General features: G+C 57.5%; 1 protein-coding gene across 4 annotated transcripts in view; it reads left to right on the top strand.

The window, feature by feature from the left end:
* RADIL (Rap associating with DIL domain) overlaps nt 1-16,026 on the top strand; it is an 80,497-nt gene extending 64,471 nt beyond the window's left edge. For 2 of the 4 annotated variants that reach the window (XM_050784329.1, XM_050784328.1), the window contains exons 8-15: nt 776-1,013; nt 1,736-1,908; nt 10,540-10,690; nt 12,540-12,739; nt 13,130-13,472; nt 14,817-14,956; nt 15,362-15,501; nt 15,650-16,026. In XM_050784329.1, coding sequence (XP_050640286.1) covers nt 776-1,013; nt 1,736-1,908; nt 10,540-10,690; nt 12,540-12,739; nt 13,130-13,472; nt 14,817-14,956; nt 15,362-15,501; nt 15,650-15,752 — 1,488 coding nt within the window. In that variant the 3' untranslated portion in view covers nt 15,753-16,026. Of the gene's footprint in view, nt 1-775; nt 1,014-1,735; nt 1,909-10,539; nt 10,691-12,539; nt 12,776-13,129; nt 13,473-14,816; nt 14,957-15,361; nt 15,502-15,649 lie in introns of all 4 variants that reach the window. The other 2 variants (XM_050784327.1, XM_050784326.1) reach the window with 1 other exon arrangement.
* Nucleotides 16,027-16,267: the final 241 nt, after the last annotated feature.

The raw sequence follows: 16,267 nt of genomic DNA, 5'->3' as shown, positions 1-16,267 counted from the left end.
GTGCACGGACGGGCACTGCTTCTGCACTCAAGCAGCTCCTGGGATGAAGTGGGACTCAAGCTTGTGCCTGTGGCTCTCCTAGGAGCCTTCTGGGGGGCTGAGGGAGGGGACCGTGACAAGCTCCACTTCAGCAGGGAGCAGTGGCTGCAGGTTCTGCAAAGGCCCAGCTGCACCCCCCACGCTCCCTCCTCCTCGGGTCGCACAGAAACCCTAGAACCATCCCAGCTCCCTCTTCCCCTCACCTTAGAACACCCCCTTCCTGCCATTGTTTCAAGGGTCAAGGATGAGGTGGGGGAAGCTCCAGCATGAGGCGCAAGGGATGTGACCCTGTTGTCACCCTGGACCCACGGGTGCCAGAGGTGCTGCCGCCGGTCCCCCTGTGACCCTGGTCAGCTTGGGGTGCATCGGGGGTGTGGTGAGCCACTTTCGGGGGAGTGGTGGCTCTCCCGTCTTTACCCATGGGTGTCTCCAGCCCCTTTGTCGGAGCCCATCCCCCCAGGCGCCACCTCTGTGCACCTTCTGAGTTCATCTGTGCCTCCGACAGGAGCAGATACCCCTGCACCCCACCTCTGCTCCCAGCAGCCCCGGGAGGCAGCTCCTGTGTCCCCACACCCCACACTGGACGTTTGCAAAGCCGTGGCCTGTCCAGTAGGAAGCCGCCAAGGCCGGGTTCCTGCGAGCAGTGCATGGGTGGGGAGCTTGCTGGATCAGGACCCCTGTCGGCCACCAGCACTCCTGGAAATGCTGGTTGCTGTTCTTCTCTCGCCCCCGCCAGTCCCTGTACATCTGCCTCCCAGCACTCCTGGAGTGCCCACCATTCCAGACGGAGTGCCGTGAGAGCTGGTGTTCGGCCCCCGAACTGCCCGAGGAGCTGCGCCGCGTGGTGTCCGTGTACCAGGCAGCCCTGGACCTCCTGCGGCAGCTGCAGGTGCACCCCGAGGTGGCCTCGCAGATGCTTGCCTACCTCTTCTTCTTCTCCGGGACACTGCTCCTCAACCAGCTCCTCGACAGGGGTGAGGGCCTCATGCGGGGTTGAGGGGTCGGGGGCTCACATTCCTGGACGTGACGGCTGCTGGCGCCTCCCACGCCAGCTCCTGGGGTCGGCTCTGCCCTTGTCAGGCTCCTGCTCCCTGAGCATCTGGTGTCCCTGAGGGGTGGGAGGCCAGAGTGAGGGGGGGGACAGATTGCCACAGCGCATCCCTTAGGAGCCAAGGTCCCATCAGGGTTTCAGAGAAGCCACGGCCGAGAGGTCTGCATGGGGCCCCTTCCCTGTGACAGGGAGGGAACGGGCTCAGGGCATCACTGGCTGTCCCAGGTCTGTGCAGCCGCAGACTCTGGCCTTGGACCCTGCCTCACCTGTGGGGCTCAGGAACACTGGTCACTCCCAGCCAGGGCCAGTGCAGGGCATGGGGAGACCCAGGTGGTGGCAGGCCCCCGGCACATGTGTGTGGGGGTGGGAGAAGGTCCCAGCCAGGGGCTGCTCTGTGGAGTCAGTGGCTGTCACAGCCCACCCTGCCCTGCTACGTTCACCTCCCACCGCACCCCCGCTCCAGAGAGGGGTTGGAGGCTGGTCAGTTGCCTTGGAAGCCGAGGGAAGGTCTCCTGCCTGTCATCGAGCTGCGATGTCCTCAGTGGCCCAGAGCCGGGAAGGGGAGGCTCTGGGGACAGACCCATGTCTGTGTCCCCCGGGGAGGGCAGCCCAGGCATCACCCTCCCTCCCTCCCTCCCTCCACAGGCCCCTCCTTGAGCTGCTTCCACTGGCCCAGAGGTGTCCAGGCCTGCGCCCGCCTGCAGCAGCTCCTGGAGTGGATGCGGAGCGCCGGCTTCGGGGCGGCTGGAGAGCACTTCTTCCGGAAGCTCTCCTGCACCCTCAACCTGCTGGCCACGCCCAGGGCCCAGCTCATCCAGGTAGGGGGGCGCATGGCAGGCGGGGAGGGCGGGGCCACATGGTGGGTCCCTGCCTCTCGAACCAAGCCTAGGGGCCGGGCCTGGGCTTCTGGGCTGGAAAGCTCAAAGCTCCCGTAGGTAATTAGCGAAGTTGCTTCCATTCCATGGCTGTTTCCACCTGCGGTAGGCAGGATAATGGCCCAAAAGATGTCTGAGACCCGTGACCGTGTTACCCCACATGGCAAAGAAGCCTCTGTACGTGTGACTACGATTAAGGACCTTGAGATTCGGAGATGACCTGGGTATCTGGGTGGCCCAGTCCACTCAGATGAGTCCAAAAAGGTGGATCGGAGAGAAATGGAAGAAGAGGGGATATGGCTCTGAGGCTGGAGGAGGGGCCAGGAGCCAAGGAGTATGGTGGCCTCTAGAAGCTGGAGTGGCCCCAGCTGACAGCCAGTCTGGAAACAGGACCCCAGTCCTACAATAGCAGGAACTGAATTCTGGCAGCAACCAGGAGAGCAGGGAGATGGATCCTCCCCCAGGACGTTCATCTTGCTGTCAGTCCTGTGAGACCTGGCTGAGCCGCGGAGTCACAGAGCTGTGAGAGTGTGCACTTGTGTGGCCGTAACTGCCAGGCGTGTGGGCATTTGTCACAACGGCAACAGGAAACCGACATGCCCCTCCCCACCTCCCTCGCCGTTCACCACCCCCCTCCCAACACAGTCGGCCGCTCACCACCCTCCTTCCCAACACAGTCGGCCGCTCACCACCCTCCTTCCCAACACAGATGGCCTCTCACCACCCTCCTTCCCAACATAGTTGTCACAAGTAATTAATGGAAATAGCCAATGGTTTCCTCTCCTGCCTGGAAAATGCTGAACATGCTTTAGGGCGATAGTGAGAGTGGCCACAGGGCGAATCGCTTGAACTGGGGAGGCGGAGGTTGCAGTGAGCCGAGATCATACCACTGCACTCCGGCTTGAGCAACAAAGTGAGGCCCTGTCTCAAAAAAAAAAAAAAAAAAAAAAGTGAAGCATTTTTATTTACTATAGAAAATTCGGAAAATGAGGCTGTCTGGATCCTGCGTGTGGCAGATTGAACACATGAATTTAGTTTGCTTCTATGGTATCACTAAACAGAAGTAAAGCAATGCTTTTTAATGCCACAAACCCACGGGGACAAAGTCATAGAGGAGGCAAAAGCGGTGCTCTTTTGGAAGGCAGAAAGCAGATGGGTGAAGAGCAACTGCCTTAGCAGATTGAAGAAAGCTGACTCGGCCAGGCACGGTGGCTCATGCCTGTCCTCTCAGGGCTTTGGGAGGCTGAGGTGAGAAGATCACTTGAGGCCATTGGTTTCAGACCAGCCTGATCAACACAGTGAGATCCCATTTCTACAAAAAAGAAAAAAGCAATCTGACTTCCGAGAAGTAACCCAATTTCTAGGAAGCCACCAAAAGGCTCAGGAATTGGTGGCACCAGGTACCTATGGATACTGATGTCAAGATGATGCTAAAACAGAAGAACAGTTGATAGACATTGTGGCCAGCACTGAGGGTAGAAGGGAGCAACTGAGCCTGCAGTTCCACTAAGGACAGCTCGCACAATCGGAAAGAAACACAAAGTCATCTGTTGAAAGGCGTGAGCGAGCTCCTGCAGGATGAGGAGAGGGTGAGCCTCCACAAAGAGCTGACCTGAAGTTCCTGTTGCTTTTCCCTGGAGACATTTGCTGTCCTGGGAGCAGGTGACAGTGTGAGGCTGAGAATCTAGGCTTTGTCCAGGCAGGGGCCACTGGTGGGGAAACAGAAACCGGAATAGCACAGCACTGGCCGTCTCACAGGCGAGAGGCAAGCTCAGAGACATCAGGGGCCTGAAATGCATCGCCGGCTTTTCCCTAAGACACTTGCCAACATTCTGAATCTCCAGGGAGTGCTATGGAGAGAGACTTTAAAATGGAACCAAAAGCGTTGAAAAAAAGAGTGGAATCTGTGGTGGCTTCACAGTGCAGAGGAGACAGAGATGACGAGTCCAGGACCCCCTGGGAAATAAACACCACGCCCCCGGTGGAAACACTGGAGTGAGAGGCAGGCATGGGGCAAACACCTGTAGTCCCAGCTACTTGGGAGGTTGAGGCAGGAGGATCATTTGAGTCCAGGAATTAAAGTCTTCAGTGAGCTATGATCACACTACTGCACTCCAGCCTGGGCAACAGAGGAAGACCCCAACTATAAAAGAAAGAAAGAAAGAGAGAGAGAGAGAGAAGAAAAGAACCTTGGGGTGAGGATCAAGCAGAGGCCGTCTGAGCCTCACCAAAAGCTTGCCAACCTCAACTCAGCATTAAGTTCATCAGCAACAATGAAGATACAAAATATCCAAACCTGTAGGCTGCAGTTAAAGCAGTCTTAACAGGAAAAGTTATAGCCTTGTATGTATATATTAGACTACAAGGAAGGCCAAAAATGAATAATCATGAGGCAAGAAAGAGAACGACAAATCAAACCCAAAGAAAGCAGAGGAAATGACGGATGAGAGCTAAAAATCAGTGAACTAGGAAGCAAACATGATTGAGATAAGCAATAAAGCCAGGAGTTGGTTCTTTGAAAAGTTGAATAAGAGGCCAGGCGCAGCGGCTTACACCTGTAATCCCAGCACTTTGGGAAGCTGAGGCAGGTGGATCATTTGAGGTCAGGAGTTTGAGACCAGACTGGCCAACATGGCAAAACCCCGTCTCTACTAAAAATACAAAAATTAGCGGGGTGTGGTGGTGTGTGCCTGTAATCTCAGCTACTTGGGAGGCTGAGGCAAGGGAATCCCTTGAACCTGGGAGGTGGAGGCTGCAGTGAGCTGGGATCATGCCACTGCACTCCATCCTGGGTGATAGAGCAAGACTTCGTCTCAATAAATAAATAAATAAATAAATAAATAAATAAATAAAAATAAAAATAGAAAGTTGAATAAGGGAGAAAACACAATTGCTAGTATCAGAAAAAGGAGGCCATCACTCAGCTCCTGCATTAAAAATTAAAAATTAGTAAGAGGAGATCATAACCAACTTTTTGCTGATAAATTTGACAACTTAGATAAAATGGACAAATAAGAAAAAGACTACTTATTGAAAGTGATTCAACAGGAAGTTAAAAATCTGAATGGTCCTGCATGCATTAGAGAAACTGAAAGGCCAGGTGCGGTAGCTCCCACCTGTAATCCCAGCACTTTGGGAGGCTGAGGCAGGAGGACCCCTTGAGCCCATGAGTTCAAGACCAGCCTGGGCAACATGGTGGAAACCCCCATCTCTACAAAAAATACACACAGAAAAAGTAGCCAGGCATGATGATGCATACCTGTGGTTTCAGCTACTTAGAAGGCTGAGGCAGGAGGATTCCTCGAGCCCATGAGATTGAGGCTTCAGTGAGCGATGGTTGTGCCACTGCACTCCAGCCTGGACGTCAGAAATGACACCTTGTCTCAAAAAAAAAGAAATTAAATTGATTAACACTTTCCCATGAAGAAGATTCAAGGCCCAGATGGTTTCACTGGTGAATTATTTTAAACATTAAAGAAGAAATAGGCCGGGCACGGTGGCTTACGCCTGTAATCCCAGCATTTTGGGAGGTCGAGGCAGGCGGATCACGAGGTCAGGAAATCGAGACCATCCTGGCTAACATGGTGAAACCTCATCTCTACTAAAATACCAAAAAATTAGCCGGGCGTGGTGGCGGGCACCTGTAGTCCCAGCTACTCGGGAGGCTGAGGCAGGAGAATGACGCGGAGCTTGCAGTGAGCCGAGATCACCCCACTGCACTCCAGCCTGGGCGATAGAGCCAGACTCAGTCTCCAAAAAAAAAGAAGAAATAATACCATTAGTACTCAAATTCTTACCAGAAAGTAGAAAAAGAGGAAACCCTATCTCACTTTAAAACACCAGTAATACCTTGATGCCAAAACCCGAAAAGGGGCTATAAGAAAGAATTACGCATGAAAGATGGACAATTTCATTCGTCATCAGAGAAACGCAGCCCAAACTCTCCACGTTTCAGGCTGGTCCGAGTGCATTGGTGTTTAGAACTAATTCATCACAACCAGTTACAGATTTTCTTGTTTCTTCTCCACTCCCATTGCTTCACTTGACTAACCTTAAAAAACAAAAGCAAAAACTAACCTCAGCAGATTTTTTTACTTTTTTTTTTTTTTGAGACGGAGTCTCGCTCTGTTGGAGTGCAGTGGTGTGATCTCAGCTCACTGCAACCTCCATCTCCTGGGTTCAAGCGATTCTCCTGCCTTGGTCTCTTGAGTAGCTGGGATTACAGGCACGCATCACCACACTCAGCTAATTTTTGTATTTTTAGTAGAGACAGAGTCTCACCATGTTGACCAGGCTGTTCTCGAACTCCCGACCTCAGGTGATCTGCCCACCTCGGATTCCCAAAGTGCTGGGATTATAGGTGTGAGCCACCGCGCCCGGCCTAATCTCAGCATTTTAAACACCGAACACATCAGAATGGTTGAAAGGAAGAAAGCCAGGCACTGGTGAGGAGATGCAGTGGTTTGAACCCTCAGGTGTTCCTGGCGAGGTTGTAAATGAGGCTCGCCACTTTGGAAAGCCGTCTGGCAGCGTCGGCCGAAGCTGACCAAGTGCGTGTGCTCTGACTGAGCAATTCCCCGGATGGAGATGCTTCCGTGGGTCCCTCGCCACGGCCCGCTTAGGGATGCTTCCAGTGGCACCACTCGTAACCGCCCCAGACTGGGCAAAACCCATCTTCTATTTATCAACAACATGATGGATGAATAAAGCGGGCTCTTCAGTACAGTGAAATACGGCAGAGCAACGTGACTGAGTAAACTGGTTCGGAGGAGCCACAGACACACCTGAGCGGTCGGCTGGGCACTTAGGGAGGCCAAGGCAGGAGGATCACTTGAGCTCAGGAGCTCCAGACCAGCCTGGGTGACATAGCAAGACCACCCCCACATCGTCTTTCCAAACATACCTTTTTTTAAATTAGCCAGGCCTGGTGGTGTGCACCTGTGGCTCCCAGCTACTCGGGAGGCTGAGGCAGGAGAATCGTTTAGGCACGGGAGGTCTGCAGTGAGCTGTGATCATGCCACTGCACTCCAGCCTGGGTGACAGAGTAAGACCCTGCCATAAATTTAAATAATAAAAGAAAATAAAATAAATAAGGCCAGGCGTGGTGGCTGACGCCTGTAATCCCAGCAGTTTGGGAGGCCGAGGTGGGTGGATCACCTGAGGTCAGGAGTTTGAGACCAGCCTGGCCACCACAGTGAAACCCCATCTCTACTAAAAATAGAAAAATTAGCCAGGCGTGGTGTAAAAATATAAAAATTAGGCAACTACTCAGGAGGCTGAGACACATGAATCACTGGAGCCCGGGAGATGGAGCTTGCGGTGAGCCAAGATCACGCCACTGCACCCTAGCCTGGGCGACAGAGCAAGACCCCGTCTCTAAATAGATAAATAAATAAGATAAGATATAAAATACTCCTGAAAGGGCAGGTGGAGCTGAAGGAGTCGGGTGCGAGGAGCGTGTCTGCAGGGCTGGAGGTGCGGCAGGACCTGCCATGGTGCCCGGACGGGCCTGGGGGCTCCTGAGCTGCCCCGGCCCACATTCTGGTTCTTGTTCTTGGGACTGGGTACACAGGCGTGTTCCTCGGGGGAAGCTGGTTGGGCTGTGTGTGTCAGATGTGTGGTTTTCTGTGTGCACGGAAAGGAGGCAGCAGCGATTCTCAGGATCTCTGCCTCTCCCTGCTCAGCTGGGCGGGGATATTTCTAGAACGTTGAAAACAGGAGTTCTCCTGGCTGGGGAAACTAGGCCGAGCTGAGGGCAGGAACCTCGTGCTGGAAAGGGGGCCCCAGCCTCTCACCCAGCTCGGCAGCCCGGCCCGAGCGCCCCTGCGGGAGATGGTCAGGCCCGAGTCTGCAGGGACAGCCCAGGGAGGCGGGGGACAGCGCCAAGGGTCTTCCAGAAGCAGCCGGGCCTCCCCACGCTGAGGCCGGGAAGCGCCCGCCCTGCGCCCCGCATCCTAAGTAGAGCGTCTAAAGGAGACGCGGAGAGACAGCCGCGTTGGAAGGAGCAGACCAGGGCCGTGGGCTGCTTCTTGTAAAGGGCCAAGCCGTGAGGACTTCGGGCTCTGCGGCCGCTTTTGTCTCGGTCTCATCTCCTTCTTTGTTTTGTTCTTCTCAAACGCTTTAAAAACGTGAAAACCATTTCTAGCTTGGGGGCCCTGTAAAAATAGGCCTTGCTGGCCCTAGTTTGATGACTCCTGAAACAGACAATTCAGGGAGAAGCTTGGTGAAAAAGTCACTTATAGCCTCATAAAAATAAGACAAGATATATAGTATCCATAAAATAATAATAAGATTCTATCCATGAGAGAATAAGAGGAGTCTTGGAAAATAAAACTGTGGAAGCAGAAATAAAAAGCTGTGCAGCGGGTGGGAAGAAAACTCCCCGGACCACTAGAGTGGAGAGTGAGGAGTGGGCAGAGAGAGAGGGCGGAGGGATGCGGGGGTAGGCAGGGGAGTAAGAAGGGAGAAAAAGAGAGGGAGGAGAGCAGGAGAAGGGAGGAAGAAAGGGAGAGGGAGGAGGAGGGGAGAGAGACAGGGAGGAATGAGAGGAGAGGGAGGAGGGAGGGGAGAGAGACAGGGAAGGACAGGGAGAAGGAGAGGCAGGAGGGAGGGGAGAGAGACGCAGGGAGGGAGAGAAAGGAGCGGGAGGAAGGAGGAGAGAGAGAGACAGGGAGGGAAAGGAAAGGGAGGGGACAGAGAAGGAGAGGGAGGAGGAAGGAGAGAGAGACGGAGTGGGGGAGAAGGAGAGGGAGGAAGGAGGGAAGAGAGAGAGGAGAGGAAGGAGGAGGGGAGAGAGAGACAGAGGCAGGGGGAGAAGGAGAGGGAGGAGGAGGGAAGAGAGTTCTGTTCCCTTGAAGCTGATATATTGGCCCCAACCTCTGGCCCCCTCTGACACCAACCCTGGACCAAGCACAGAAGTGGGAGTAGAGAAGGTTCTAGGAACTCACAATCAAACAGAACCACCCCCGGGCAAACCAGAGGCTTTCTTGAAGTGGTGGTGGGGGCTGGCGGTGTTGGAGGAGGACATGCCAAGGCTGGGGGGCGGCCAGTGCTGTGCCCTCGTCCTTCCCGCACGACGCCCGAGACACTGATTGTCCTTCAGTGTGGACATCTGGTAGCCACAGCCCAGGCCCCTGGATGTGGGCAGAAAAACACATGGGAGAGAAACAGAGAGAGGAAGCAAAGGTGAGAACAGAGGGGACCCATCGGCGAGGCCAACATCCAAACAGTGGGAGTCCAGAAAGAGCCAGCAGAGGGGCGGAGGGCACGGGGAAGGCAGGTGCAGGCAGTTTCCAGAGCCGCACATCAGCGGGCAGGAGCTGCTACCAAGACTGGGCTTGCACGGAAACTCAGCATCCCAGGACTTCAGGACGATGGGCACAGAGAACCCACAGGCTTCCAGACAAGAATCGGTACAAGGCGGATCCTGAAGATCTGCACTCAGGATGCTTTTGGACGAGCAGCACAGGAGTCACAGGACAAAGCAGCACCTGAAGACTCCGAATAGTGACGTCCTCTGACCTGGAGTTCTGTGCCAGCCAGATGACCAGTCCAGCGTGGAGGTGAAGACAGTTCCAGCAGGCAGGGTAGCCGTTTTCCTGCGATGCGCCCCTTTTGGGAAGCTACTAGAAGATCTATTCCGTAGAAACAGGACAAACCAGAGAGCTGAAGAAATGGGATTCCAGAAAATAAGAACCGGCTGGGAGCTGGGGAAGGGAACCCCAGAAGGACGATGACAGAGGTCCCAGGGGGCCGCAGAGGCTGTTTAATTTTATTGAAGGAATCCACCCTTTCCTTACATGTAGGCTTTCTGTCTTGCCTACAACGTTTTCCCGGGCCAGGCGCAGTGGCTCATACCAGCAATTCCAACACTTTGGGAGGCTGAGGCAGGAGGATCACTTGAGGCCAGGAATTTGAGACCAGCCTGAAGTTTGAGACCAACATAGTGAGACCCCCATCTCTACCAAAAAAAAACACAACTAGCTGGACACGATGGTGCAAGCCTGTGGTCCCAGCTATTCAGGAGGCTGAGGTGCAGGATTACTTGATCCTGGGAGGTCGAGGCTGCGGTGAGCTATGATTGAGCCACTGCACCCCAAACTGGGTGACAGTGTGAGACTCTGTCTCAAAAAACAAACAAACAAATGCTTTCCCTGCCTCCTGTCACCTAAATGATGAATGCCCCTGCCTTCCAGTCAGGTTTTTAGCCGACTTGATTGACTTCTTTTACACTGTTGGAGGCAGGAATCTGATTTCACTATTCATTTCCCAGTAGTGGTTTCTCTGGTTGGCGGCCGCCGTGTGAGGCGGGCCCTTGCTTGAGGCAGGGGTGGGTTCCCTGGGCAGGGGGTTCCCGATGGCACCGGCTGGCCTCTTCCTGGAGCAACTGCCCTAGGAAGTGCCAGGGGTGAACTGCTGCAGTGACACCGTCCCTCTCACAGATGGTCCCTGGTGGGAGTGAAGACCACAGGGCCCCTCAGCTGGCTACCCCTGGCTACCCATGGAGGCCATCCCTCCTTGGGCTGGGGTCTGCACCCAGAGACCTGTGACCATGAGCTCCTTCTTGTCACCCAGATGAGCTGGACAGCCCTGCGGGCCGCGTTCCCCGCCCTGAGCCCAGCACAGCTGCACCGACTGCTGACTCACTACCAGCTGGCCTCGGCCATGGGCCCCGTGAGCACCTGGGAGCCGGGGGCCCAGGACAGTCCTGAGGCCTTCAGGTCAGGTAAGCTCTGCCCCAGGGCAGGAGAGGGCTGGGGACTCCAGAGACTCGCCCTGAGGCTGAAGGCAGCACGCTCTCATCCCATCTGAAGTGGAGTGTGGGGGCCCTCTCTCCTGGGGACCTCCCTAGAGAAGCCTCCACTGGGAGGACCGCCTGCCCCCTCCCCCACCTGGGGATCCAGGGAACTCCTCCGTGGGGGAGTCAAGGAGCCGAGAGTCCATGCCCAAGTTCCAGACTCCAGGCTCAGGTCCAAGGCCCCCTCGTTCCCTCATGGAGCCGGAGGATGGGGCCTCCCCGTGTTGTGTGGCTGCCCAGGAAGGGAGCAGCTGCGGCACACAGCCGTGGGGAAGCATCCCTGAGCACGTGAGCCATGTATGTGCACATGCAGGCACACGTGTCCATACGGAGGGGTCTGTGTGCATATCTATGTGTACACACATACATAGGGGTGCATTTTATTTTATCTTTTTTTAATTTATTTTTTTTTTTGAGACAGAGTCTCGCTCTGTCATCCAGGCTAGAGTGCAGTGGCGCAGTCTTGGCTCACTGCAACCTCCGCCTCCCAGGTTCAAGCGACTCTCCTGCCTCCGGAGTAGCTGGGATCACAGGTGCTTGTCACCACGCCTGGCTAATTTTTGTATTTTGAGCAGAGACGGGTTTCACCATCTTGGCCAGGCTGGTCTCGAACTCCTGACCTAGGTGATTCGCCCTCCTCAGCCTCCCAAAGTGCTGGGATTACAGACGTGAGCCACCGTGCCTGACCAACGATGCATTTTATTGATTGATTGATTGATTGATTGATCGAGACAGAGTCTCGCTGTGTCACCCAAGCTGGAGTGCAGTGGGGCGATCTTGGCTCACTGCAACCTCTGCCTCCTGGGTTCAAGCCATTCTCCTGCCTCAGTCTCCCAGGTAGCTGGGATTATAGGTGCTTGCCACCACGCCTGGCTAATTTTTGTGTTTTTGGTAGAGACTAGGTTTCACCCTGTTGGCCAGGCTGCTCTTGAACTCCTGACCTCAGGTGATCCGCCTGCCTGGGCCTCTGAAAGTGCTGGGATTACAGGTGTGAGGCACCGCGCCCGCCAGGGGTGCATTTTAATGTGAGATTATACACACGTCTCCCATCATTCGCATTATGTATAACACATCAACAAAACAGAGTACGGGATGGTGGGAGGCACAGAGGCGACGGGGCCTTGGATGCCGTTCCGTGGCCCCCGGTCACCTGGCACTGGGCCTGGAGAACATCTCTGAACAGGACCCCTGGCTCCACCTGACACCTTCTAAGTCCTCCCTCCTCATTGATTCATTTCTGTGGCCTGAATTCTGTGCTGGGGGCTAGGAGCTCAGTACGCACGCACTCTTCTGTCGCTTGAAAAGTGCTCGCGTTCCAGGGGACAGAGAACAGCCCGCACACAGGCCGTTTGGGTCCCGTGATTCCTGCAGGGAGGCAGTCGGCTCCGGCCCTGGCAGCACCTGGGAGAGCTTGCGTCCAGCTCAGTGGGGCTGGGGGAGCTCCAGTTACCCGTGGACACCATCAGAAACCAGTGGGGCAGAGACAGACCCAGTGCAGAGCCGCTCAGTGGGGCTGGAGGGTTCCTGGCTACAAGGCCTTGTTCTCAGTCCTGAGCAGCTCGGACGTCACACCGGGTGGTCAGCGAGGATTCAGAAGGGATGAGTCCTAGGGTGGGTCCAGTTACTGTGGCCAGGATCCCAGCCTCCTGTGTCCATAGGTCAGGGGACTCAGAGCTCAATCTGCTGGCCCCTGGGTTCCCACACCGTTGGGCGGGGTGGCCTGGCGAGGGAGGCAGCTTCTCCTGTGGCCATCACGGGCATCCTCTCTGCCCCACAGAGGATGTCCTGGAGTCCTACGAGAACCCCCCACCCATCGTCCTGCCCAGCGAGGGTTTCCAGGTGGACTTGGAAGCCAACTGCCTGGACGACAGCATCTACCAGCACCTGCTGTACATCCGCCACTTTCTGTGGGGCCTGCGGAGCAGAGCCAGCCCTGGCAGCCCTGGCAGTGGGGCCCCCCAGCCAGCGTGCCCCGAGGTATCCGGGGAGGGGGCCCAGCCAGCGTGCCCCGAGGTACCCGGGGAGGGGACTCATCCAGCGTGCCCTGAGGTACCCGGGGAAGGGGCCCAGACAGCGTGCCCCTAGGTGCAAGAGGACAGGAGAGGGCCTGGGAGCTGGGCTGGGGACAGCAGGCCAGAGCTCTGGGAACCCCGGGAGTCCTGGTCCACCGCAGGCCGTGCTTACCAATGGCGGGGAAGCCCTTTGCCTCTTGCACGTCTCAGGCTGCGCAGGCTGCCAGGAGTCCTTTTCTGACTTCTGCCCCCACAGCCTGGCGGCCCTTCTGCCTGCAGGCTGCCCAGTTGCCCAAGTGCTGTGCCCATCGGGCCACCTCTCCTCTGCCTGAGTTGTCACCCTTCCTCTCCCCAGGGTATGCACCACGCAATCCCTGACGGGCATCCAGAGGCCCCGAGCTGCCCCCTGGCTTCCAGGGACCCTGGCCCAGCAGCCCGAGAAGCTGCCCCAGAGCGTACTCTTCCCTTGAGGGGGGCTCCCTGGGCACAGGCACCCCCTGGAAGGCAACCCAGCCGTGGGGGCTCCCAGGCTGGCCCCGCGCACACGGACTCGTCCTGCTTGCTCACGCCTCCCAACACTCCACTCGGCCCTGAGCCTGGGGACCCCGACTGGGCAGAGTCTGGTGGCCCCTGCGGAAAAGCGCTCCCAGAGAGGCAGAGGAACGGACCCAGCGGCCTCCGGGGCGCAGCTCTGGAAGGTGAGGCCTGCCTGGTGCTCAAGCGGGAACCCACCCCAGTCCCACACAGCACCGTGATGGCCGGTCCCCTGGGGTCATTCCACCCTTGGGGTCCTGGCTTTCAGTACCTGCCCCACAGACACCTGCAACCTGGGATGGGGCCAGATGGAGAGGACTCAGGGCAGCTCAGCCCCCCAGGAGCTGGGCCACACGGTTGCTCAGTCGCTGACACGTCTTGGGCAGATACTCTTTGTGATCTCGGAGAGAGAGGGTCTAGAAAGCGGCTCAGAGTCACTCCTGCACTGGGCGGAGGAAGGGATGTCTGAGCCAGTGGAGAGGATGTGCTGAAGGGGAACCCAGAGGTCTTCAGGGAGGAGGTGGAGCTGGAGCCCTCTGGGGCAGGGCCTGTGTGTGCCTGTGTGCTTGTGCGTGTGGATAGGTGCGTTCACAGGTGCATGGGTGTGCTGGTGCGTGTGTGCATGGGTGTGTGCGTGGATGTGCTTGTGTGTCCATCTCTGTGTGCCTGGGTGTCTGCATGGTGTGCACTGTGTGTGCATCTGTGCGCATGGGTGTGTGTGCATGGCTGTAAGTGCACGTGTGCATGGGCATGCTTGCACGTGTGTGCATGGTTGTGAGGGTATGTGTGCATGAGTGTGCGTGCACAGCCGGGCTAGGCTGGGGAGGGCACTGAGGGTGCGGCAGCCCAAGTGGCCCTGGCCCCGTGTGAAGGGGTTGGGTGTGCCCTGCAGGAGTGAAGTGTCCTGGGTGCGTGTGCAGAGTTCAGAGTGTCCCCTGTGGCTTGGGGCCACTTGGCAGAGCTGGGTCCCAGGCAGGCCACCTGCTCAGGGGCACAGCTCGTCTCTGACCCAAGTGCCCTCGCGGCGGGATCGCCATTATGGAGAGGGCAGCAGCTGGTGGCCCTCAGGGCAGGTGCTTAGGCTGGGCTGGGCTAGGGCCTGGGGCCCCAGTCTGGTCAGCGGCGGGAACCCTTGGGGTGCACATGGTCACATCTGGGTGTGGAGGGAGGAGGAGGAAGAAGCGCAGAGATTGCTGAGGAGGCAGCACAGAACCACTTGGGGCCCCAGAGCCGGAAAACAGCCGTCCCCCAGAGAGGCCAGTGTCCTGGGGCTGCGAGGGGCGGGGACTGAGGTGCTCCTTCAGGGGACGTGGGGTGTCGTTCACAGGCAGACCCTGACCCTAGTGTCTGGGTCGCCGGTCACATTGTGCCTGAACAGTGTCTCCTGGGAGCCATAGGAGGCCGTCCAGTCCCTAACCTCCTGCAGAGGCAGCCAGGCTAGGACATCCTGTTCCTCATCCTGACTCCTGGCGCCTCACTCCCACCCACCTTTCCCGGCCCCCACCCAGGAGACTCTGCAGCCCCTGAGGACGAGTCCCCTCCAGCCCCGTCCAGTCGCAGCTCCAGCACTGAGGACTTCTGCTACGTCTTCACCGTGGAGCTGGAACGAGGCCCCTCCGGGCTGGGGATGGGCCTGATCGACGGGATGGTGAGAGGCCCAGGACCCCCGCCCCACCCCCGTGCAGGCTGCCTGGCTTCTGCGGTTCATGCGAGCCTGGCTGCAGCTTGCGTGGCCACAGGGCTACAGGAAGGCCTTCGGGGAGGAGTGTGGGGTGGTCCCTGCAGCTGGGACGGAGGACCTGGCCTATCCAATGGCCGTGCCCCCTGGGCCTGCTGTCTCTTGCCTCTGTCCTCAAGCCTTTGGGGTCTGTCCTGGGCCTGTGGGGACTGTGGTGTCCACTGCTTTTCTGGAGGGACACGTGAAACCATGAGTGGGCCTGGCTGGATGCCAGGCAGGGGCCTGTAGGTGCCAAGGGAGGGGCTGCGGGGGTCCTCGCTGGGGACACTGAGAGTCAGGGGCCTGCAGAGCTCTGAGGCCTCTGCTTGTCCCCAGCACACACGTCTGGGCGCCCCCGGGCTCTACATCCAGACCCTGCTCCCAGGCAGCCCCGCAGCGGCCGATGGGCGCCTGTCGCTAGGGGACCGTATCCTGGAGGTGAACGGCAGCAGCCTCCTGGGCCTTGGCTACCTGAGGTACCCCTACCGCATGCACGCCCGGCCCTTCCTCCCAGACGCCCTGCTCAGGGGAGGGGACCTGGGGTAGCAGGAGAGGCCCGGCTGCACCCTGTGGGGCTCCCCTGGTGCCCTCCTCTCCAACCCCCACCTCTGGCGTGGATTTCAGAGCCGTGGACCTGATCCGTCACGGCGGGAAGAAGATGCGGTTCCTGGTTGCCAAGTCTGACGTGGAAACAGCCAAGAAGATCCATTTCCGCACACCCCCCTAGGGGGACTGCGAGGACACCCCGACACGCCCGGCGCCCGGTCCTGCCCGGTGACACGGGGCTTCCTCCCGCCTTCATCCCTGTTTTGTAACTGACCAAGTCGGGTCCCAGGTGGGGAGCCTCACCTTGGGGACACGCCTGTTGATAACATGCATCTCAGTGTAGGTTTTATTTATATGGTAGATGACGCGACGTTGTGATGTTTGTTACAGAGCTTTTATGTTTAAAGACTTTAATGGAGAAGTACGGATTCAATAAACTATTTTTCCCGTTCTTAGAGGGTGACCTGCTGGGGTCTCATCTCGGGTAGCAGGCGTGGGCCGCTCGGAGGGGCTGCAGGGGCTGCCCGTGGCCTCTGCCTGCCACCGGCACGGGGGAATGCAGCAACTGCTGTTATCAGGGGATCATCTGAACCGATTATCCCTGCCCCCGCCCCGCCCAGACACAGGGCACTGCCGGAAGCAGCTCCAGGAGCCCCTCACAGCTGGAGCAGGGACCAGACCTGGCACAGAGGCCAC

The sequence above is a fragment of the Macaca thibetana genome, chromosome 3 (genome assembly GCF_024542745.1).
Source record: "Macaca thibetana thibetana isolate TM-01 chromosome 3, ASM2454274v1, whole genome shotgun sequence".
NCBI lineage: Eukaryota > Metazoa > Chordata > Mammalia > Primates > Cercopithecidae > Macaca > Macaca thibetana.
This window is presented reverse-complemented; position numbering and strand designations above follow the sequence as displayed.